This window comes from Oryzias latipes, chromosome 5, assembly GCF_002234675.1.
Source record: "Oryzias latipes chromosome 5, ASM223467v1".
NCBI lineage: Eukaryota > Metazoa > Chordata > Actinopteri > Beloniformes > Adrianichthyidae > Oryzias > Oryzias latipes.
Genome location: NC_019863.2, coordinates 14,387,133 through 14,413,555, shown reverse-complemented (window position 1 = coordinate 14,413,555; position 26,423 = coordinate 14,387,133). Strand labels below are relative to the sequence as shown.

Sequence of the window (26,423 nt, the reverse complement as noted above, 5' to 3'; positions counted from 1 at the left end):
CGTAACTTTCAAATGGTTATACAAAGACATTCAAATGTTTGGCACAAATTATTAGCATTTAGATTTCAGAATTATCTCCTTTGGAAAATATCTTTTGTGTTGTTTGCAAAGATTTAATTAATTACAATTTGGCTTGACCTACAGTTCACAAGAGGCAAGTTTAACTGTCATATTTTGAAATACTAATCATTTTTAATGAATATTTGTCCTGGTAAATGCATGACTGTAACGTAAGCTTTTGAGAAAAACTTTTGTAACACAAATGTATGAATTTTCCGCTCTTTTGAGTACCTTTTGGTCCCAAACCCAGCTCTTCAATAAATCGTTTTCCTTTATTTTTGACCTATTTTCTTTTCATTTATGCAGCACATTGTAATAACCACTTATCAGCTGAGTTCACTTTCATGACTGGCATATTAATGTTGGAACGCTTTCACAAAAAAGCCGTGATCCAGAGTTCCATTATACAGACACTGCTTTTTAAAAAAAGAAATAAGACTCAACACAATTAAAATTCATTCATAGAGTTTTGCGTATGCACTGTTTGTGCAGATAAATTATTCATTTGAACTCTTGCTCTTCAAGCTAATTTGTCATTCTAATCTACTTATTAAAGGATGTCCATTCAACATTTAATTCACATCTGCAGAGCAAAGGGAGATGTTTTATTTAAAAAGAAAAAAAGATTGAATGATGTTGCACATTTTAATTCACTAAAGGTTTATGGTATTATTATATTGATATTTGTGGTGAACCCCTAATAACAAAACAATGACTTTCACACAAAAATAACTGCATAATAGAATTTATTATAGAATTCTCTCTCCACACAAATATATGTATTAAAAAGAAAAAAAAACCCCTTCCGCGGGTGGTTTCTCAACCAAGCTGGTCCTCTACCAGAGGCTTGGGAGCTTGAGTGTCCTTTGCAGTATCTTGGCTGGACTGAGAGGTCTGAGTTCTTTCCAGGGTCTGCTGTAGCAACTCCTCTAGCTTGGGGGTTACTGCCCCGAGTGCTCCAATTACCACAGGCACCACTGTCACCTTTGGATTTTAATGACTCACTTTAACAATTATTTGATTCATATCTTGATATATATATATATATATATATCCAAGATCAAAATGGGAAACACCTCCGAAGGTGGTAGAGAATGAGAGGGCAAAGATCCTGTGGGACTTTCAGATCCAGACTGATAGGATGGTAATGGCGAACCAACCAGACATTGTAGTGGTGGATAAAGAACAGAGGAAAGCCGTTGTGGTGGATGTGGCAGTACCAAGCGATGGGAACATCAGGAAGAAGGAACATGAGAAACTGGAGAAATACCAGGGACTCAGAGAAGAACTGGAGAAAGCATGGAAAGTGAAGGTGACAGTGGTGCCTGTGGTAATTGGAGCACTCGGGGCAGTAACCCCCAAGCTGGAGGAGTGGCTACAACAGATACCTGGAAAGACCTCAGACCTCTCAGTCCAGAAAAGCGCAGTGCTAGGAACAGCTAAGATACTGCGCAGGACCCACAAGCTCCCAGGCCTCTGGTAGAGGACCCGAGCTTGGAGGAGAAACCACCCGCGGAGGGTGAAAGGGGCGTTTTGTTTTATATATATATATATATATATATATACAGTATTAGGGGCGCAACAATTAATCTAACTGTACGATTAATCAATTTAACAATATCCAACTACATTGATCTGTCTGAGGCAAATTGAACTTTCAGAAACTAAAGATTTGCCAATAATTCTGTTTCTTTTGACACATATTTCATCTACAATTAATTACTGTATATTGCTAGAACTACAAGGCATTTGGACATTTTCACGTGCACTGTTCGGTACCCAGGTATTTATTCCAGAGTCACACTGGTTGAAGTTTTGGCTAAAGATGTCCTGAATCAATTTTAGGTCAGTGAATCGGATCATTCAAAATAAACCAATATCTACTATAAATCTCTTTGTAAATCAAAAATTAAGACATGAATCAAATCATTGTTAAAGTGAGTTGTTACAACCCTAAATATACCATTTGAGTCTGTGAGCATCTCACTGAGGGACAGTGTGTTGTGCAGTTGGATTTGGTTTACCATGATTAATATTCATTTAAAATTTGGCGTTCACTTTTAGACCTCAAATTGGAATTACTATTTGTGTCTCCTGTTCCTTTGGTCAGACTGAGGGTTCATTGCTCTTAGCACCTTTAGAACCATGCGTCTTGAAAATTTAACGTAAGTATTTTTCCAGAAGTTCTGTGTGTAAATAGGGTATAAGTGATTTATGATCCCATCAAAATGTACTAAATATAACCTCTAAGACCTGGTTAGACAAAAAACATAAAGTTAACCATATAATGTTTAAGTATTGTGTGTATGCTCTTTTGATGTAAGACTTTAGATGATTTAGATTTTTGCTCTGGTTTTGTTTTGATTTTTTTCTCGTTATACTTCGCTGAAATGACTTTAGTTGCAAATTGGTTTTAGGTCACAGCAGATGAACTAAACTAAAACAAACCTGAATTAAAGACATGTTTTTTAATGCTTCCAATGTGAAAAAAGGTGTGAAAACATATAGATAACCAAGTAACGTTTGATGTTGGTAAGAAGTAATGAAGAGATTTTGCACTTTGCAACAGTAAAGGATTTCTTTCTGTCATCTCTGACCCTTTTTTAGTGTTAGTTGCACTGATTAAAGAAATTTTTTTATAAAATTTCACATCACTTCAACCATTGCTGCAAGGGCTTGGTTTATGGTACAGTCGCATGCATCCATATAGTTGGTTGACCTGTATGGATGCTGCAGGTTTTTGGGCTTGTGGAGAGTCGTCGAGAGGGGTGAGCATATCTTAAAAGTTTGTTAAAAATGGAAATGTACGTGTGGTACGTGTACTGAGTCTAATGTAAATTGCACATACTTTTTTTGCCCACAGACAGCCTTTTATCTAGCTATAAGGCCATTCATGACCAAGCCATTACCAATGTGTATCTACTGTTAAGAATTTTGAGACTTTACCAAAAATCATAGAGTATGAATAAATTCCCTCCTTCAACAACAGCTGTTGAAGCCCTCAGCACCCTACTGTTGCAGCAGCTGAACTGCTTAAATTGAGCTGTGCAAATGCCTGGATTTTGGGGGAAAAAAACAAGTGATGAAGTGCTGTTCATGACATGTTTTATTTTAGCCTCTGTGGTTTGCATGGGCTGCTGTCAAACAGCATCGGTGTTATTTTTCCTCAACACAAAATGTCTAGTAAACCTGTAAGCTTTCTGGTAGACCTTTTGGTTTACATTGGTGCTTTAATATCTATTTGTTGTCTTTGCAGTTTTTTTTGTTAAAAAATGACACATTTTTCTCTTGGTTTTTGGGTCAAATGTAACCCTATTAATGTAAATCTGGAAGATATTTAAATTACAGAAATAATCCTATAAGGGAACAACAACATCTAATAAAGTCCCCAAATACATATCCTTTTTTAATAGTCTGAATGATACTGCAATACAACATTACTAGCTTTATTTTTTTTCTTCCATAAGTTAAGACATGAAGCAGCTGGACAGGAGGCACTTCTGGGCCAACTGAACTCAAACACTCTGACCAGAGGGGTTGCTTTGAGGGTAACATTACACTTGTAATTGCATCAGCCCACAGCTGTATATCGAGGCTCTCCAAACACACAGAAACAGGCAATTTGCTGAGAAAGTGTGTTCCACCTGCAGATTTTCAGAGATGATATTCATCTTTGGGTTGTCAATACACTATGTTACATATCAAGAAAGGTGCAGTCCTGGAAAAAAAATCAATAAAAGTATTAAGAGAATTGAAACATGTTTTGTTATGTCAAATAAGGTCTAAAAAGTGTGTACATTTAAGTCAAAAATACACAACTCACATTTTTGATGACTTTCAGCGATTTTGAAGGAAATATGCATACATCATTTACAGTTTTCCAAACATATATGAATTCATTAGCAACACACCTTTTATAGTCCTGTGTTATCATTTCATTTCAATTTAATTAACATGTTAAATTAAAAGATAGTGAACTGCAACTCTGTCAATTTTCTTGTTATAAAGACACAATTTGGCTGTTTATTACACATCTTTGAAATGACAGTCAGGAAGGCATTTTTCTTATTGCATTTTGAATTGATCTTAGATTTCTGCCATCTTGTGGCAGAAATCCCCAACCTCTGGCCTCAATCTTAAGGTGGTTTTGTTTGCTATTTCGGGCAATAAATTGTATATTGTAATACATTGTATTAGCTAAGCTAGGAACTACGAGGGGAAGGACGTAGAATTACAGAAACATTAGACTTATCCAGTCAAGTGAACAAACACACAAAAAATTGCAAACTACCTGTAATGGGTGCAAACTTAACCTATGTGGTAACAAGACAATTTGTGAAAGAATGGACACAGTGCCACAATAATAAACTAATCATCATCATAGACAACAAACTCCAGAAGAAAAATACAGAAAAATAACTGTACTTTTGCAGCAGATCTTAACAATTAACCTCAGTGATTGTGAAAACGTCAGCGTCAATTGAAATGGATCTAGTTAAGCTAAAGTAAGCTGTTTTGTTTATATAGCCATTTTAATGAGCATTTATCCTCCACTGACAACCGCATAAATGTTTTTCTTTGTCTTTCGGTTGCTAACTTCAGAGGTCAACTGTATTAACGTGGTTTTAAAAAGCAAAAGCCCCTTTAATTGCACTAAATTGCACATTTGAATATAGCATGGAAGGAGGATGAATGCAGTGCTAACATCGTGCTGAGTGATGGTGGGGGTAGTGGCATCATGAGGAGAATGACTGACAAGCAGTGTGGTTAACTAATTAAACTTTAAAAGTATCCTTCAAGACTCTGCGGTTAGAGTAAACTGTACTAGAAGCCTGTCAGAGTCTTTCTGTGTTGCAGAGATGAAGAGTCTGGCAACTGCAAGAACCACTCTTACTTGCTGCTGTTTGGATGTTTAATCAAGAAAATTAAGTTAAATGAATTAAGTTAGGAAATTGGCTTCAGCTGTCAAATGAGACTACTTTCTGAGCATTTTTTGAAACATTCTCAAACAATGTATGACTGTTGTTACCTTTTTCGATGTAACATTTGAAAAGGTTATGCACTAAGTTGTGATTTTTTAACATTTCGTTGGAAATATGTAAATGTATCTTATAGTTTTTAATGTGTTTACATATTGCATATATTTCCTAAACACTCTGTGTGAAATGTTCAACATTTGAATTACTTGGATAATAAAGACGTAAAAATGTTTACACAGAAAAGGACCTTTAACATTCCTGCTTTAAAACCCTTTATTAAAACTAGATGTTTGCCGATTGTGACACATCCACTCAAAGTTACTTTAACGTCAGTCCCTTTATTTACTCCTACTGTAAAAAAAAAATAAGAAAAGAAATTTAAAAACGTGAATCATCTTTCTTTTTTGTTTGTTTCTCAGTACTTTCAAAAACTAAGATAAAAAAATAATAATAATAAAAGCTGCAGCACATGAGGCTGTTGTGTGTTCACTATGTTGAAGTGCTTACTTGAACAACCAAAATTGGAACCAAAGGAGGGAGTTATAGTATCATTACTGCGTAATTGCCCAGTTGTGTTGGAGCTTTTTTTTTTCTTGCTTTGAGAAATGGAGCTGGCAAAAGTAATGTGTTTACTCTGAATACAGGCATATTATCAGAAGGGATGTACACACTTTCATTTCCAGATGTTTGTAATTGTTCCATTTTGTCTGCTTAATAGTTTTTCTACCCTCACATTTGTCGAAACTACATTTGCACAAAGATTTCAGGACACATTCATGCAAAACTGCAGCATTTTTAGAGCGATGTATACAAGTTTTATTTAGAAATTTAGTTCTTTTCAGCTATTTAACAACTGCAGCTTTTCTGTGTTCTGTGTGGTAATAATAATAAATGTGTTTTGAACTTCTAACAGTTATTGTTTGAAGTAGAGCCGAGTTAAGGGACCTAAAATGCTGTTACAGGTACTACCACATTCGTGTTTATCAAATTAACGTTTTTATTTATTTTTTAATAGATTAGGTTTGAAAACACTAGGTGCACCTAAAGAAAGGGGTGGAGTCACAGAAAAGGCTTCACAGAAGTCGTTGACTGTCTCGTTGTTGCCAGTCAGCAAGGTGTTATTGTTGTGCATTGATGTAGAACAAGGAGTACAAAGGAGTACAAGTGTTTCTGTGGTTTCCTCATGAGTCTTTAAAGAAAAGGTTTTAAACTTTTATAAAAGCAGGGAGATTTAAACTGGTTCCAGATATGGAGAAAAAAAAAATGTGTTATTTAAGACAAATCAAATCCAAAGGATTTTTGAAAAAAGATCATTTCAAAAACACACATTTTTATCAAAAAATCTCTTGCATTGTATATGAGTTTTTTTTTTTTTTTTAAATTGGGTTCACAAGAATTTTTTCAATACTTGATAATGATTTTAATTTAAAATGGTGGAAAGAAATGTTACCTGAAGCTGACAGCTTAACCTGAAGCAATAAGTCCAATCTTCATTTCTGAACTTGAACAAAGAAACAGGCCTTGAGCCTGAGAGCAAAATGTTTTTGTCAGTCTGCAGTGCACCAAAAAGGTGAGAAGCAGCAAACATATTAAGAGCTGAAAAAGAAATGAGGCGAATTTTAAAATGACTTCTACTTTGAGCTGTTGCAGCAGCAGCATTTGGGGTCATCTGGAAAGAAGTAGTGGAAGTACCTACTTTGAAATTTCGCAGATAATTTTCTTAAGTAACTTACAAAGAAGACGTTAATAAAGCACTAGAAAAGCTGTGTAAAGCATAGCAACAAAGGTTAGTGTTCAGCAGGTTGATTTTATGTGTTTGGGAAGTGAACAGGAGTTTAAAGAATTGTGTTGAAGAGTTTGTCAGAAACATCCCCTCTTTTCTGTTGGGTTTACAGTAAATCTCTACTTCGGTGAAAAACAAGATCAGTCGAGAGTTGAGAATGCCTCCGGCAAAGGGGATAGTACAAGCAGATAAAGAAACCTTTGAGAAATTTAAAGTACGACTCTGTTTGCCTTTTCCAAAGATGACATTTAGATGTTTCTTATAAGAGCACTTGAGTTCATAATTGGACTTAAAAACTGAATTTTGTTGTGTTATGTGAAAAAACACCACCACCCATTGTGATACCTTTCAATGCATTAGAGAGAAAAAAAGATGGGCCTAATCATAATCCTAAAAAAAAAGAAAAGCTGTCCAACAGTGTTAATGGTTTTTTTTTTTTTATTAAAGAAACACACTGGCAAACTAGATAGTCATTGTAATCCTCTCATGATCATTTATTGCATTTTGGTGTGGGTGTTGTTGTCACAGACTAGGATAAGTATAAAACAGTGATGCTGTAATCCAACAGGGCAGACTCATGGAGATGTGGATTAGGCAGCAGCATACTCCAGAGTCAAAACAAAGGGCAAGAAAAAAAACAAGACTGATCAGCAGAAACACATCTGCTGCGACTGAGCATGTTTATTTCCCTTACTTCCACATAATTTTTCCCGGACAAAACAATGGTTAGATTAGATCACGTTGAGGTCTGTAACAGAAAAAACAGTATTAGTGGAGGTATTGTTTTCTGGATTTATGCATAAGAACACTTTTAGGCTCACAAGTCTAATGTTTTCCTATAATGAACTGACTGCTGTTACATTGGAATCACATTGAAAGCACATTGCTTTGATATTGCAGTTCACTGCTCACCACAGAGAAACTAATTCTGTAATGTGCAGTAAATGGTGATGATAATGATTGTTCTCTCATTTAGGGATTGCTGGAAACCCGGTCTTGTTCAATGAAAACGGAGATGCCCCTGGACGCTATGAAATCTACCAATATCAGATCAGAAACCAAACGGCCGAATATAAAATCATCGGCCACTGGACGGATCAACTTCACCTGAATGTGAGCACTTCCACAGTTTAAGAGCTTTACAGAATTTTTGTGATGTAGGGAAAGTGATGTGGAAATACATGTTTATCCTGCTTGCCAACAGCATGCTAAATTATCCTTAAATTCTCCAATAGTACTTAGTTTCATCTTTAAGGTGTAAATATCCAGAGGGCTCTTTAGATGACTAACAGAGCAGCCAACAATTCAAAGAAAACCATGAAAGCTTAAGGACAGACATACTCAGTATACATATTTAATCTCTCTAGATGGCATTGCTGAGTTCTAAATGTGATACTATGTGTAGGATAGATACTGTGATGCAATTGCAGTATGAAGAACTGGCATACATTACCTTTACAACACAATAAAGTGATGGTCTTGTGACAGAAATAGAGTTCAAGTGTCAGTCATTTAAAAGAAGGTTCTTTCTTTTTTCATGTGTGCTCTTTCAAAAGAAAAGAAAAGAAAACCTGTTGTCATTTATCAGTGACTTTTGTCTGTACCCATTATTGAAATTTAATCAGAAGTTCGTAAATAAAGGTACTTAAAATAAAATGACTGTATTTGAATTAAAAATCACGATTTAGTAAAATAGTAGAATAAGAGGAAAGAATGCATTTGAAACTAGACAATCTGTTTAATCCTTGTAATTTTGCATATAAAATGACAAATTTCCCTACAAAAGACTTATATGTAACAAGACATTCATAGTATTTCTGGTTGTTTTTATATTTTAATATTAACTGTTGACAGAACACTGCAATCAGGCCACAAGGCCAATGTTTTTCCTATTCTCACAGATCTCCCTTCAGATACTTAAAATTCTTACAGAAAAATTCTTCTGGGTCCAAGAATAATGTATGCATGCCAATTAGTTCATGACTTTTTTACTTATATAAATACCATAATCATAAGGCTTGAGTTAAATATCCAAACACTGCTGTGCTCTTGTGCCAGAAAGGGCATGATTATCATTCTGAATCAATAGTTACCCATTCACTGCACACGATACCTCTGTTTTACAATAGATGTGATGTTTTTGAATGCCAAAGTTTCACTAGCTTTTACAAAATTCAGTTTATCCATTCATTCTTTTTGTTAATCTGTCTACTTCCCAGGTGCGTTCAATGCAGTGGCCAGGTGGCATCCGTCAGATCCCCTCCTCAATCTGCAGTCAGCCCTGTCAGCCAGGAGAGCGCAAGAAGATTGTGAAAGGCATCCCTTGCTGCTGGCATTGTGACCGCTGTGATGGGTATCAATATCAGGCGGACACCTACACATGTAAGATGTGTCGGTTTGATTTGCGGCCCAACGAGAATCACACAGGGTGTGTTCCAATTCCCATTGTGAAGCTGGAGTGGAGCTCCCCGTGGGCAGTTATCCCTGTGTTGATTGCGGTCATTGGCATCATGGCGACTCTGTTTGTGGTTGTCACGTTCATACGCCACAACGACACCCCAATTGTAAAGGCATCAGGTCGAGAGCTGAGTTATGTGTTGCTAACTGGGATCTTTCTCTGCTACGCCACAACGTTCCTGATGATTTCAACCCCTGATGTCGGAATCTGCTCCTTTCGCCGGATCTTCCTGGGACTTGGAATGAGCATTAGTTATGCTGCTTTACTCACCAAAACCAATCGCATTTACCGCATCTTCGAGCAAGGCAGTATGTCTGTGAGTGCACCTCGGTTTATTTCCCCAGCCTCCCAGCTTGTCATTACATTCACGCTGGCATCGGTGCAGCTACTGGGGGTGTGCGTCTGGTTTATTGTGGATCCTTCCAAGGCCATTATTGACTATGAGGACCAGAGAACATCAAATCCACTGCTGGCCCGTGGTGTCCTAAAATGTGACATTTCTGACCTGTCTCTAATCTGCCTTCTGGGCTACAGCATGCTGCTCATGGTCACCTGTACAGTCTACGCCATCAAAACCAGAGGGGTACCTGAAACTTTCAATGAGGCCAAACCCATTGGTTTTACCATGTATACCACCTGCATTATCTGGCTTGCATTCATCCCAATCTTCTTTGGAACATCACAATCAACAGAAAAGGTAAGCTTACAGTAATTTCTAAAACTCAGTTCAATTTCTGGTTGCATGCTCACACTTTCAGTGATCCAAGAAATGTGTTTAGCCATAAAATGTATTATTATTAGCTATGACTGCTGCCATGGGACACCTGAGACAAGTAGCTCATATCCAGTAGTTAATCATTTGGTTTTATTTGGATATAAACTGAGTAAATGAGGTAATAAGTAGTGACTAAAAACGTGAGGGAAATTTGTCGAACAATGATTTACAGAGGACTACAAGGATGAGTAATATAAATAAGTGTATGACATTATCCAATACAATGTTTCACAATAAATTATCCATTTTGTAGCATAAACCTAAAAGTACAGTTCAATACTAAATGTATTCCATGTAAAAAAAAACAAAAAAAAAGAGATGTTGCAGGATGCTTGTGTTACTTTTGATTGACTCTGTCGGTAGTCCAAATTTTAGTTTTCCCAAATGATGAATTGTGTTTCAGCAGTTCAATGCAGCTTTTTATTGCTTTTTTATAATTTCCAGTTTTTATTGGTAATTAGTAGTTTTAGAAATTATGCTAATAAACCATTGTGTCTATCAGATTTTAAAAAGATGATATTATTTCTAAGTTTCAAGCAATAAAAACAAAACATATCAAAGCGCAGACAGAGTGATAAGAAAGCATTCACTGATGACTGAAGGCAGCAGATGACTCACATGAGTCAGGTTGTATGTCGCTGTGAATTACAGATTCATGACCTGTTTACACAAACACAAGCTCACAGTCGTACTCCCATGTCAAATCAATGCACCTGACCTCCTGAACCGTGAACCTGGATCACGTCCATTGAAAGCTTTAGGAGTCTCCAGGTCAAAAGAATCCAAATGGGACATGGAAGTGGAGCTGAGCCTGGACCCAACAATCACAGGAGAACAATCTCGGCACAAGTCCAATAGACAACAACAATAACAGAGAGGAAATGTGTCAATCCAGTTAAAAGAGGCATTTTGTTAATGTAACAAAAAAGGGCCTCGGAGGCTACTGCAAAGGACGGGGGAGAGGTAGAGCCTCAAGCTGGCATGGACACTATCAGCAGTGCCAGCAGGAGTCTGACAGATGCGACAAATTAATCCTCACCTTCTCCCCCTGGGATTAAACAAAACAATGCATCAAAATCCTGGCTTGGAAATGCGGCTGTTAGTTTCCTTTATAGAAAAACATTCTGAGGAGACCTGAACTGACACAGTTTATATATTTTTATTTTTTTTATTTTTTGCATCCAAAGATTACTTCTAAAGTCCAAAGCATTGTAGGTAATCAGCACGTGACAGCAGCCATTTGCATTGTGTTAAAAATGATAAATGTGACCAGTAGTACAATGACTTATTATTGCCACAAAGACTGCTCTAACGTAAATTTGCATATTGGCCTTCTATTAAGCTCCCGCACATTCACTGGTGTGAACAAAAAAATCTGCAGACATCAGCATTTGCATGTTGGTACCAGCTAGCTAAGTTTACTGTATGTTTACTGTGGGCTATACATTTCGGAAGATACAAAGAGTGTCAGCAAGGATCACAGTACTTTCTTGATTATCATACACAGTAAGGAAGCTGTTCAGCTGCAAGGAGCGCGTTGTTTTTTAATGTGAGTGTGGCACATCTTAAGTCAAATGTCAACAGCAGTCACTGGTAATAACAGGTTCTTTGTTTAATCATTCCCTCTTCTCTCCCTGAAGATAAAAGAGAATTAAACAATCAGACAGACCAAACAGCCTTTTCTAAGGATGAGGTAATCCATTAGCTGCAATGGCTTTGAATAGATAAACAGAAGTGAGAAAAGGGAGAAAGAGTTGAATGTCCTACTTTTGGTTCCATATTCTACATATCTTACAGAACCAAATAAACTTTTTTTTAATGCACACTCTTTCTTTAGCACAACTTTTTAAAATCATTCACAGTGCAATAATGGTATGGCTAGAAGATAGTTTCAAGTTTGTCATTTAGAAAACTTTCTTCCCTGCCCTGAGCTATCTCAAGGTGAGAAACAAAATGGTGACTAAGCTTCAGGGTAGTGTTCCACATTTGTTCTATCCTCGTTTCAGAAGGGAAATGTCATCCTCAATAAATAACAAAGAGCTCCTCTGAGTGTAGAATGTGTGAAACTTCACTGAAGTTACTCTCCGACAATGTTTAGTGCTGACTGTGGTATTCTGGTAATGTGATGAGCCCCCCAACCCCACCCACACACATGGTGTGACACTTTTGAAATCAATATTGCAGCTGCCAAGGTACAGCAAACGCAGAATGATGTAAAGTTTGGTGGAGATAAAGATGGAGAGGCTGAATAATTCCACTTTGATCTGGATGGGTGATGTAACCCATCAGATCACAGACTGAAATATTTTTAGACTTTGTGGACCCCACACAAATGAAAGTGGTTGTGGAAGGGGGGATTTACTTTGTAATTACTTCTGTCACATCAAACTTTGGTTTGTAACAAGCCTTGAAACCCCCCACCCCCCACCCCCACTTTACTTGTTTGGTGCTACATATGTAACTTGTAAGATGGAACAGTAATGACACAAGAAGCTTTTTCAGTTTGTTAAGGTATATTACCTAAGAGAGATGTGAAAAATGGCAACAACTAACTCCAGCAAAATTGAAAGCAGGCTAAAATTGATTTGTATAAATAATATTTAGACAAGAAATGAACTAATTGAGCTATGAAAAACTGAACTAACTGGCATGTAGTATGTCTTTGAAAATATTCAGTTTTTTGAACCATGACATCACATGATTCTATGCTTTAGGGCAGCTGGACTGTAAAATCTATTAGATGATTTGATATGTTGTCTGTAGCAATTTAGTGTCTCTAACTAGTTTTAATTTGTATATGCCACTTAAATACAACCTCAACAATCTGAAAGTATATGAGTTTTCCCAGTAAAATGACTTGATAAAATTAATGTGGTAACTTAAAAAAGAGTATCCAGGAAAATCTACTGGAAAAAAGCCTATGCATAGCATTAAAAAAATATATATATATATAATCTCATTCACTGACTATCTAAGAAAACAATAAATTAACTTCAAAAGCTGCATTAAGGATTATACTTTAAAATCCTTGGTTGCTGTGTTAAGTTTTCAGAAGGGATATGAATAAATAAAATCAACACACCTGCCGTGGCTTGTGATGGGTCATGTTTGTGAGTAAGATTGCTTGAAAGTGAACTTGTGTCTATTAACTTTTAATCATTTTATCCTCAATAGAAAAGGATACCTGTATGTTGTGCTGGCTTTTTTTCAATTGTTTGTCTTTGTTCACATATAGCATCTGGGATACCTTCATTACGGTGGCCCTGAAGTGCAAAGCATTCAACAAATCACTCGATACAAAAACATTTTTAAGATCACAACAACAATTAAAAAAAAAAAAAAAAATTAAAAAGCAGCATTACATTTTAGAAAACAAAACAAAATTTCAGAAACCAAAACTTGAAAAACAAAAATGACAAAAAAAAAAAAAACATTTCAGAAAACAAAATTAATTTCCAGGAAAAAAAAGAAATAAAAAATGAAAACATTTCAGAAAAAAAAAATCCAGAAAAAAAATGAAATATTAAAAAATGAAAAACATTTCAGAAAAAAAAAATTTCCAGAAAAAAAATGAAATATTAAAAAATGAAAAACATTTCAGAAAAAAAATGAAATATTAAAAAATGAAAAACATTTCAGAACACAGAATGAATTTCCAGAAAACAAAACGAAATCTTCAAAAATGAAAAACATTTCCAAACCGGAAGAGACAGGTACTATGGGACAACGCTGATTGGATGATGATTTTTGTCAATCATTTGAACTGAAAAGTATTTTAAAAGAAGCGATGACGGATTTTATCGTCCAAACAACAATGTACTATAATAATCCACGTATTTCCCATTTATATATCAAATAAAAAATGCAGCAAACTGTTAATGAACTTTAAAATTATTTTTTTAACATTTCGCCTGACACACGGTCACCCGGAAGTAGTTTGTGAGCACTTTTACTTTGAACGCTGTGCGCTAATGTCTACGGCTGCGAGGTTCACGCTGTCAATCATCTTTAGGTAAGTATCAATTCTGTGATCTTTTCTTTTGTCAGTCACGTGTCTCTAAGGATGTTAATTTTAGGATGTTAAAGTGCTGCTTTGAAAAGATAATTTCTTTTTATCTTGCGCATGCGCAAAAAGAACCCGATGGAGACGAACCGTCTTCACATGATAGCCGTTCCCGTTTTCGGTGACAACATGAGAGAAAAAGCTCCGAGCCAGCCTGATTCTAGGATTTATACAGTAATTATATGGCATCAGTGTTGCTAAAAATCGACTTTAAGACTGAAATCAGTAAACAAGTTCTTATGGGAAATAATATTAAAGTGCATTGTATATTTTTGAACCATGCATATACATATACTGACACTTAAAAATGAACTTTAAAAGTTTATAAAATACTTAATTGAATTAACATGTGATATTTCTGCAGGTGAAGTTACTCAAGGCGAAGTTCCAGAAAGGTTTGTGCTGCAGAAGAACAGATGGCAGCTCTACATGGGAATACAAAAAGACTAAAGTCATTCATATCATTGTGCAGTGTAAAGGCAATTCACCATGATTTATGTGCAATGTAATCAATAAATATTATTTAACCTTAATATCTAATTTTTTTTTTTTTTTAAGTTGCAGGTCCTGTAAAAAAAAGTCTTTAACCTGCTGCATAAGCCTGATTAGTTGTAAATGATGCAGTGGGGAGTGAAAAACGAAGCACAATTCCTGGCTTTAGCGTCGGGCTGATGATCTGGAAATCACATCTGAGGAATCGCATCAAACACTTGTACAACTCCAAACAACTTAATGTTCCTTTAAGCAAAACTCCAGTTTAAAATGTTCATATTAGACTTGCTTCATTTAGGAGTTTTTCCATGTTTACCATTTTAGGTTTTAAAGCTTTATTAACAAAGATGATGTTTGATTTTCAAAGCTGTTGTATAGAAATGTTTCTTTGTCAATGAAAAAACTGAATGCTGACGTGAGGATTGTAATAATGGATATGAAAATAAACAAATTTGTTTCATAGCAAATGCAGTATATTTATTGAAAACTTAACATGAATACGTTATTCAGTAACAGAAACAAAGAAACAGTTGTGGATTTTCCTTTATGGGCTTCTTCATGCAGTCAATCAAATGTTGCGCTTACAATCAGCATTTACTCAGCGTACCTGTCAGTCACATTTATTAGAGGAAAAAATGCATCTGGGAAAGTCTGTTTGTGCTTAACAACTATATCAAAAAGAGTCATGTCAGGGAAGTTTTGTCCACATTGCTGCCCAGCATCACATCCAGAGGAAGACGCACAGGTAAGGGACGCCAGTTCCTGCTCGTACATGCTTGCAGCATCCTCTGCACTGGACTCCAGCTCCACTGAAATCCCTGACAGAGATAAATTAATAAATTAAAAATCCCTGACAGAAAAACATCGGCTGCCGTTCATCTTTCATTCAGGAAAAAGTAGAGTTCATCAAAATGAGGAGAAAATGGGTTAAACCAGAAATTCATTAGGGAGGGGTCAAAACACCAAACTCAGAATAAAACACATTATTTCAGTCTTATAAAAAATAGATTCTAAAACAATTTGGTATTCCTCCTCTGCCTGAAAGACTAAAACGTTTTTTTTTTAAAGATTTATTTTACACTACAGAATTTTCACCTTTAGTTACACACCTGGACGTGTCTGATGATGTGCACATCCAGTCATTTACTGTCATGTTTCTGTGCACTGACACACTCTAAAGTCACAGATCTTAATAGTGTGAATAAGAAGCATTCATAAATGTTATTCTGAGACACAAACTGCTGCAGTTTACCTGACAGCTTTGCTGATTTATGCTGCTGGTACACCTGTCTGAGAATCCTGCCCACGTGACCCCCCCTCTCCAGCTGATGAGGTAACCTGTCATTAACGTATGACTGAAGGATCTTGGATCTGTCTGTAAACACCCTCTTAGAAATCACGTTTAACACTACATTTATTAGATCAAACAAATGTGCCTCCATACCTTATCAGTGGATGGCGGGACTGCATTTCCTGATGTGCGCCGTCTTTAACACCCGTTTCTTCGCAGCTGCTGCTTTAGACAGAATCTTCTCACGACATTTTGAAACATTTGTAAACCTGGTTGGTGTTGATATTTCTGCGTGCGTTCTGTCATCACATCCGCTAAATATTCAAAGATTAACGTTTATGTTAACGTTTTACCGTCCCTTTCTTTGTTTACCTGCAGAACGGACGTCATCCGCACAAACTACTTCCGGGTGACCGTTCTGCTTCAGACGAAATATTCAAAAAATAATTTAAACCTTCATTATCTGTTTGCTGCATTTTTGATTTAATATGTAAATGGGAAATACGTGGATTATTATAGTACATTGTTGTTTGGACGATAAAATCCGTCATCGCTTCATTTAAAATACTTTTCAGTTCAAATGATTGACAAACATCATCCAATCAGCGTTGTCCCATAGTACCTGCTTCTTCCGGTTTGGAAATGTTTTTCATTTTTGAAGATTTCATTTTTTTTTCTGAAATGTTTTTCATTTTTTAATATTTCATTTTTTTCTGAAATGTTTTTCTTTTTTTTTTTTTTTTTTCATTTTTTAATATTTCATTTTTTTTCTGAAATGTTTTTCATTTTTTTAATTTCATTTTGTTTTCTGGAAATTAATTTTTCTTCTGAAATGTTTTCATTTTGTAATATTTCTTTTTTTTCCTGGAAATTAATTTTGTTTTCTGAAATCTTTTTTTCTTTTTTTTCTGTTTTCTTTTTTATGTTTTGGTTTCTGAAATTTTGTTTTGTTTTCTAAAATGTAATACGCTTTTTAAATTGTTGCTGTGATCTTAAAAATGTTTTTGTATCGAGTGATTTGTTGAATGGTTTGCACTTCAGGGCCACCGTACTTCATAATTCCTCCAACAACCTCCTACTTTCTGACCAAACCTAACTAAATTGAAACAATTATAAAATACACATCAATATTTTTATAATCATGAAACAGATTTGTGACAATCTTTGACAGAGGGAACAGAATGCATTTTGGAAAACTTGTCGTCAGAAGTCTAACAGCAGCTAGTTTAGAAAAGTAAACCTTCTGACTGACCTGTTACATAAACGGTGTTGTTATTTAAGGAACTGACATGTCAAAGCAGACACACCTTGTAATCATCATATTGTAAATGACAGGCTTTGCAAAGCGTCACAGTGCAACGTTGACATGTCTTTCAGAACAATTAAATGCGCCACTTCATCCTAAATTACCTTATCCTGACGCCTACGTACTTAGGGCCAGTTTACAGTGAGTCTTAACTTACAAGCTCGGTCATTTATTTGTCATCTGGTGTTCAGATTGATGTAACAAATGCTACGGGAAGCTTTCTCTTTTAGTCAAAGGAGGACATCTGGTCCATCCATAAGGCGTCATCAGCCAGCCTTATACCACCTTCAGGAGTAGATGTGACATCTGCTTACCTGGAGAAAGACTTAAATCAGTGGCTGCCTTAAAGATGGAGGCAGGAGGAGGGGCATTTGACAATAGCATGCATGGGAATAAACCCTCAGCACAATAGGCCCAGCTCAAATTCAATCAGCCCACACAAACTGGTCCTGCCATTGCAGTGGATGAATGGACTGATGAGTAGTGCTGGTAATTTCCCCTGTGAAGTCTACACCACACCATTGTATTGTCAACAAAAATGCTGTTAGTGCAGTAGCTAGACAAAGCGTGGGTGTTGTTGCGAGTTCAACAGGCCGGCAGGAGTCAAACAGGAGTGTGCTTGTGTACGTTCATTGTTGATTTTCGCTTCCTGTTTCAATTTTACTGCCGGCTTGAGTTTGTACAACAAAATACAGCTAGACTTGATTCAGTCCTCCCTACTTTCACTTAATCTACAATAACTGCAGAGTTTAAAGGGCCTATACAAAGAAAAACCAAATATCAAAATTTCTAATGATATTATAGAGTTCATTCATTACAAAAAGAAACACCAAATTGGTATTTTGATCCTTTCACGCATTTCTGAGTATTCCTCTAAAAACCTGCACTCTGAGCACCAGCCCCGCCCAATCCACCAAACAAGTGGGTTCTCATGAGCTGACATAAACCAGTGAGAACAGCCCCTTCCAGGAAGAGTCTGCGCTGCTAGCACGGCCCCCAGGTTTACACACACACCAGTTTGAAAAAGTTTGAATGTTTTTTTTTGTGGGCGAGACACAGAGACAATGCTGAGACAGACTATAGGTGTTTTGCTTTGTTTTATTTTACTTGCCCTGTCCAACAGCCGAGCAGACAGATAAGAACTTAAGGGCTCTTGCTTTGTAAATAGTTTACTGTTACAACACAGGGTTGTGGATCTTCTGACACGCAAGGTTTATATTTGTATAAACCCCGATTTGTAATTTAGGCTAATCTTTATTTATATTGATTACCTTTTTTGTTATTGGAACGGAGGGAAAAGAAGAAGAGGAAAGAAGGGAAGAATAATAGAGAAAGGGGGTAAGGGCACTAATGAAAATGGGAAAAGGGGAACTAAGGAAATCTGGAGGATGGTTACAGAATTGGTGGGGGACTAAAATCATTAAGACACAAGCAACAAGATTCTGGAGGATCATGATCATTACTGTCTGGTGTAAATGTTAGACAAAAGGGGCGGCCATGGTGCAGTGGTAGGGTGGTTGACCTCTGATCGGAAGATTCCAGGTTGGAGAAAGGTTGGTGCCAGCATGAGTGTCTGAATGTGTGTATGAATAGGTAACTGGGAGTTTGATTGTAAAGCGTTTTGGGCCTTCGAAGAAGGTAGAAAAGCGCTATTTAATTATGCGCCGTTTACCATTTACCATATGTCACTGGCTGGCCTTTGAGCAGTGGGAGTGTAGGAAGTTTTCAGAGGTCAAGTTAAAGGGATAACAATCTTTATTTTTCCTTTGGCGTGGCACCAACACATTCACAATGAAAAGAGCAGCTCGCCACTAAAATTACTGGTGGTTTAAATTCTAATTAAGCATACCATTTCCTCCTTCCTGGAGAGAGGTTTACTTTTCCTCAAAATCTGCAATTTATATAAACATGCGAAATTCTTTATTCCAAATTCCTTAAACAAATTCTAAAATCCAATTCATTTTCATTTCTCTAATTTAAAATATCAAGTAAAAACATGAAAACCATAAAAATCTCCCAAATACAATGTCTTCCCCCCTCAGGCCTGTTAATAGATTATCCCGGAACCTTAAATATAGCTCTGTTCCTAGGGGAAGGGTTTTGCCCGAGCACTCTGGGGAAGACAAACACAGGTGAGTACATCTTGCAGTCACACCTTAATCTAATTATGCTGAAGACTAATGTTCCTTTTTTCCAGGTAGCTGCCAATTAATCTACACACCACATAAGAAACGTAAAACCATGTAAACCTCTGATTAATAAACCTTTAATCAAACCTATAAAATGTGCCATTTATTACTGTTATAAAATGTTACGCTTTAAAATGTTGTATGCCCACGTACCATACCTGTAAAGCACTACCTATACCAGGGGTCGGGAACCTTTTTGGCCGAGAGAGCCATAAACGCCACATATTTTGAAATATAATTTCGAAAGAGCCATACATTAATGTAGCGTCCCTTTCCCACACTGAGGCACTGAAACTTAGCCTCTGTTAAGGTTCTTTATTCTGGTTACTGCGGACCGCAACAAACGCCGTACAATTAATTCAGCAACTCCTTATTCTCTCCCGCTGAGACGAGAGCGCTTCTCCCAACTTTATATTCCCCTGCTCCCAGTCCTCCCATTTCCCTTATTTGGCCCATAGCTGAACCCCATTGGTCCAAATTACCTAACAACAGGCTGAGCGACAGAACTGAGAGCCAATCAGATCTCTGCTTGATCGATGCGTTCAATGAACTCCAGAACTTATGACGCGGCCCAACAGCCAAGTTGAACTCAGTCCGCAACAATATGTTTAAAACTAAATATACAAGTGAATGTGTGCATTTGATGTAATTTCAACATTTTTAAAGTACAATAAGTCTGTGGATTCTTTTTAATAACATTGTTATGCTGTTGCTAATAAATGATGAGTATTTCTCGTGGTAGTTTTGCTGATGGTCTAGTTTGGTTGATACGTGGTGAGTTTCTGCTTCATGCAGGCGTTGAGACTTTAGACGTGATCTTCGGTCTGAATGTTCTGTAGATGTGAGACAGACATGGAACCAAACACACACTCACACGCTGCAGTGAGTGAAGGGCAGCGGGTTTACGTTTTTACCATCCCTGCGCGATTCACCTGCCCCCCCCCCCCCCCCCCCCCCCCCCCCGGCTTTCTTCCTCACACATCCCGTCCCCGAAACTGCGCGCTCTTCCTTAGAGACGGGAGCGGGCAGTTTGGGCACGGCAATTCACAGGTTTCCGGGTGGTACAAACTCTGTGAAATAATAGATAATAGTAAACTGCAAGCACTCCAAGCACCGCTACTACTGCGCGCCTCTGGCATCGCATCGCGCCCGAGAAGGACTGGTCTAATAAAAAAAAAGAAAAGTATAATTAAGGATTTGTCTGCGAGCCACATGTGACCATCAAAAGAGCCATATATGGCTCGCGAGCCATAGGTTCCCGACCCCTGACCTATACTATAGTAACGAAGGAGCTCTCTTTGTTACACCATACCGGTTGGCTCCATAAGTCTTCACATACAATCATGTCAACATGTACTCTCAACACAGCTACAGTTCACACGCCCATATGCATACAAACAGACACATGCAAAGCATTTCATACAGTCAAACATACTATTTGTGTTAGGTGAGCTGACACCAGTGGTCAAGATGTTGTTTATGTTCTTCTGAGGCGGATGATGGAATCTAAAAAGAGGTCGAGTGGCTGGCCGTCCCCACACCAAGACCCCAGCCAAAGCTGCAGCGGTAGCCTAGGCCCCCCAAACCGGCACGGTATAGGAAATAGAGATCGCCCGCCAGGCAATCCAGCCAGACACCCAGACCAAGGCTAGGGCCGCTGCAGGGGCCCCCAGTGCCAGAGACCAGGGAGACACAGGAGCACGGAGAGTTCAGGCCCCAGCCCAGCAAGGGTGCCCTCCATCAGGGGGACCAGGATGGGACCCCGGCTTTCGCTCAGTTTGGGTGCCGCCTAGTTGATGAAGTCAACCTGGAGTTGAGACAGAGAGAGAGGCCGATTCTAGGTTGACGCCACGAAAAGGGTGGCACCCACACTGAGCTGAAGCCGGTGCCACAGCGATCGAGTTGTTTTACTTCCGGTTTTACTTCGGGTTTGGAAAATGAGCTGAAGGGCTTAAGAATAGCATGGTATGGGGCCTTTAATACAAAGTAATTAATCAAAATAAGGTGCTGTTGGTAGTCAGGTTGAGTTAAGAAAGGTTTTATGTGCTAAAATACAATGTTGGAGTCAAACGTTTAACAGTAAACCAATTAATAAAGGAAGGACATATGTTAATCAGAATAACATTTTCTTAAAATACAAGCATTTTGAACAAACGCAGACCTTAAGACTAACTCTACATATAAACTCCATTTTGCACATTGAACAGATTAAGGAAAGAACAAGAGCTTGCAGGGTTTAATGTTGAGGAGGAAAATAAACATTCTTTAGATTTATTATGCGTCAAGTTAGGTTTGAAAATCAAATACTTTTTACGAGTTTTGTCAATATCAATTTTCATATGAATCTATCATCTATATTTAAAAATCTGATTAAACTCTGTCACATCTGCGCAAGGTTGCGCACACATTGAAGAAACCCAGCTTTGTGCTGATATGTTCCAGAAGCTTTGCCGCACGTTTTCTTCTAAACAAGTTTTAGAAGATGTCAAGGGTTTTACACTGAAAGACTAGGGGTGACTTCCCAAAGTACCAAAAGAGCGCAAAATTGCATGAACATGATGTTTTAATGGGATTTCCACATGAGAATAATTAGGGAATAACATGGGATACTTTCAGTGTTAATTGCGTACGTTAGAACAATACAGTAAACAACTGGGACAACTAAACATATCTGTTACGCTCTGACAATTTATGCGCTCAGTATACGCTTAAACATAAGCTTAAAATAAGCTTTAAGAGGAAAATTATTAGAGCTGTTACTCATCGGTTGGTCAGCCCAAGTCACGCTGATGGACAATGACGAACTTGGATGGAAGATGGAAGATCGGATCAAAGATGGGATACAGGTTGTGGTCAGGGATGCAATATCCCCAGAACACAGCATAGAGAAAAAGAAGAATGGAGGAAAGGAAGGGACTTAAAGATAGAAAATAAATACTATCCAGAGTAAAAACATGATAGTAAGAAAAAGGGAAAAAACATAATGCAGTTTCAATTATTATTATTACTGGTTCCATATTAGCCCTTAACTCTTCCAAAAGCGCAACACTGGATATGAGATAATCAATGTCTCAATTATCTTTGCCGTTGACAATCCAAATTATTTGAATGAGCAGAAACTGTGGCTTTTTACTTACTTTCATTGTATCATCATCTCCTAATTAATACAACGCTACAGTTTTTAATGCATAAAATTGAGCCAGTTTGCACCTGTCTTTCATATGTGTAAAAATAAATCTATTGAAACGACTGCATTTGTGATATTAAATTGGATTGCATGTACTGATCTGCTCATTTAACGTTTTTTCCCGCTGTCAGGTTTTTAAGCACACAACCCTCAATATTCAGGTCCTAAAATGATCAAATTCTATATGAAGTCGAAAAGAAGTCACAAAAACAGGTCATGAAATGACACTCTAATGCGCTCAGTGCACATGGCACCTCACCAAGAGGTGCGTTTGCATGCCAGAAGGTGGTGAGGGGGATGCGCTAAACCCTAAACAGAGCTCTGAAGGCATAAATATAATGAGATCTTTGAGACATATCACACAAAGAGAATTTTCTTTTTGTCTCATTTTTACTCCGAAATTTAAAACTGAGATTTATGACATGTTTTCTGTCCTCAGAGCGTTTTTTGGAGCAGGCAGGGGGTTAGGGATGCCAATAATGCAGACAAGTTACTGGAGGTTTCAGGACATTTTACTCATGTGGAAATTTTGCCCTCTCCAAAACCCCAGGGCGTGTTGCGGACAGTGTGATGAATTGTTCATAAACATGTGGAAAGTTTGCTGAATGGATGCATAATCATGAAATTCACATTCCACACTTTGTCTGCACTACATTGAACCCAAAGTTTAAACCAACAAATAAAGATTATGAGGCTACTTAGGTGACTTGAGTATGGATGCTTACAAACTCTGTGTTCACTCAGTGCAGTTGGTCTTTAACAAACAACTTTCAGTAGTTTTTCATCTTAAATTGTGGCAGTTATCTTACATCTTTTATTTCTTAAATTCCTGCTAGATGGAGTTAGCTGTGTCATGCTATGAAGTATATAAGTTGTCTGTACACTATAGTAAGATAAAACAGCATTATTCACACTGATGTCCAGCAGGGCCAATAATATTTAAGAAGGAATTATGCAGTGGAGCAGATGGATATGACTAATAACTTGGACTTCAGAGAGCAGTTGTTGCTTTCATTAGTCCTGAAGCACAGCAGCCCTTCGGGTCTCAACTGATGACCTCTGGGTGATCCAATAATGCGTGAACAGGCCGTGCACCTATTCAAGGGCAAATAATTGTAATCTTTATAAATGACAGTCTCAGAAGAAGCTACATTATCCTGTCTCCTAAGGCTTCTATTTGTTTATTGGCTTAATTAGAACACGATTATAGTAAATTCTCATGCAGACAGTCCTTCTGTTAAACATTTCCACAACACTGAGAAATAATCCATCAACTTAATGCAGAGCCAGTATTACACGGTTCATTTTTTGCGTTGTGAAGCAAAAGTTTTCCCAAGTCACTCTTTGAAAACAGAATATTTTTGCATTTGTAACCCTACTGTTAATGGTATCAGCTTCTGGAGTAAAAGGCTTTTCACATGCATTTAGGGGTGTGCATGTATGTATATGGCAGATTATGGTTATTCCTCTTGCGTCTAGTTCAGTGATTAGTGCTGCCACTGGCTGCTCCTTCTGTAGTTTGTTGTGCTTGAAGCAGGATCTACTGATGGCAGTGCAGTGGCAGGAGGTTAACATTTACTGCAGCTCTCTTATGAGCTCCATTTAGTGAATGCCCAGGTGCACTGCAATCAGGGGGAGACAAATTAATGGATTGACTGGTGGATTTGGTGTGACACTGAAAACAGAGCTGCATTTGCTTGTAAATGCAGCTCTGGAGAGGAGCTACAAGTTCATCGACTAATGGCACAGTGAAACTATGTGATGAAAAAGTAAGCAGAGGTATAGTGATGTAAAGAGCTCAGGAATAATTTAACATTGTTTATTACACTAGTGGAATTGGTGTGTGAAATAATGTCCATAGTCTTTACCATTGCAGGAAGACCTCTGTGATCAGTTTGAAACATGAGGGCTTGGCTGTAAACAACAAACTGCAGTAAAGAATTAATACTAAAAAAATGTAACATTGCCAAAAATGACTTACTGCTTAATAAGATTTATATGAGTGTATTTTAAATGTTATCACACATAAACCCACACGTGTTGCTACTAAAGGAAAAATATTGTCTGATTAGGGTTTTAATGTTAGCATAAGGAATTGCTGGTGAGTTTGAGCCAATGTAGCACTGATTATTGTTATACCGTTGTACAAATATTAATTGACACTAATTATCTTTATTTCAACTGAAGTTGGTGTAATTAATTATCACAAAGAATTACTGGGAAAGTATAACTGCTGAGTATTCCCACAAAATACAGAAAAGGTTAGAATGTTTGTTGCTTAAGAAAATGTTTATCTTAATGATAATAATTATGTATTAGTGTTAGGAAATATATTAAATATTGTGACACAAATGTATTAATAATATATATTATTTTTTGCCTGTTTGAAAAGTAACAGAGCTGTTTTCTCTCTGTTTATGCAAGTAACAGCTTGGGTTCAACAATCTGTCCTCAAGGTAGCTGTGAACCAAGCTCCAAGCAGTTCACTGGTTAATGTTGGAGCCGCTGGGAGGGGGCTGCTGCATCTGTCCTTCTATCATGCTGCTTCCATTCTTACAGACTGCCATGTAGCTGGCAGACCCACATGTTACCAAGGCTGGGGAAGATGAAATGCTGCTAGTCAGAATTCAAACTCTTTGGATGTTCAAATGGTAATAAGACAGCAGTTATTGAAGCTGTATCGAGGGCATAAATGTTTCTCAGCTGAAAAAATCATTAGAATTTAGCTAAAGTAAAATAACAGAACCACAGTATTGTGAATTAACAATGCTAATCAGAGAAATCAACATTGTTAAAACATTTCTACATGATAGATTTATGTAGAAATTATATTTATTTTACATCTTCAATAAAATTATTTTTACTCTATGGAATTAAAGCTGAAATACATAGTTATCTCTGACAATAGATCTAGACAATAAATCTGAATAGACTTCAGCACTACTGTTGGAATTTATAAGAGCTCTGCATGTGTATGATTCTTAAAAGTTTAAAGTTTAAAGACCCACCCTAATGAAAATTGCGTTTTTGGTGTTTTTACCATGTTCTTGTGGCATTTTTCTCATAATGGAGGACATATACAAAGAAAATTAAGATTACAACTGTATTTCAGAGTATGTCTTTATTCGAATCATCAAGAATCAGGAGCAGATGAAAAAATGCTGTTGGAAAAAGCTTGTAGTTGGTACATACAAACTGCAAACTCCCTCTAAAAACATTCTAACCTTACCGTTGACATGCAACACAAGACAAAAAAACTCACAATCAATATGGTTCAATATAAAATATCTGTCTTTTTTTCCATCAGGTGTCATTTAGTTTTGTTTAGACCCAGGGTGTGTTGGCAGTTTTCATTAAGAGGGCATTACTTATCAGTGACAGAAAGTCTTGAATTCGTTGACATGAAATTATACCTCTGCAGATGCTAACAAGCAGGTTTCTCTTTTGATGAGAACATTACCATCTTTATAAGTTTGAATGTCAGTCAGCCATCACATAACTGATATATGGAAACACCAAAAGCTTCTCTTCCACAAAGCTATGGCTGAATGCAATTTGCAGCAACTATATAAATGATTAAAACAGGATGAGTAAGAATGATATTAGGCATCGCCCTCCCTTATGGTTCATGGAATTTGACCATGCGTAAAATTTTCATGAGCTTGTTTCATTTTATGAGCCTGCTTGTTATGAATCAGAGTAGCACCCCATCGACTAGGTTTATCAAATGTGTGTCCAAAACTACGTGACGATCCTATTAAAACGAGCACTGTAGAAAATTAAACAAACATACTAACCTTGCCTGGTGCAGTATAGGTATCATAAAAGTAGATTAGATGT

At 37.1% G+C, this 26,423-nt stretch overlaps 1 protein-coding gene across 1 annotated transcript in view; it reads left to right on the top strand.

Moving 5' to 3' along the window:
* The window catches only part of LOC101157686 (metabotropic glutamate receptor 4), a 191,439-nt gene that overhangs the window by 157,272 nt on the left and 7,744 nt on the right, over positions 1–26,423 (top strand). The window contains exons 8-9 of the mRNA XM_004068826.4: positions 7,799–7,935; positions 9,042–9,977. Coding sequence (XP_004068874.1) covers positions 7,799–7,935; positions 9,042–9,977 — 1,073 coding nt within the window. The remainder of the gene's footprint in view (positions 1–7,798; positions 7,936–9,041; positions 9,978–26,423) is intronic.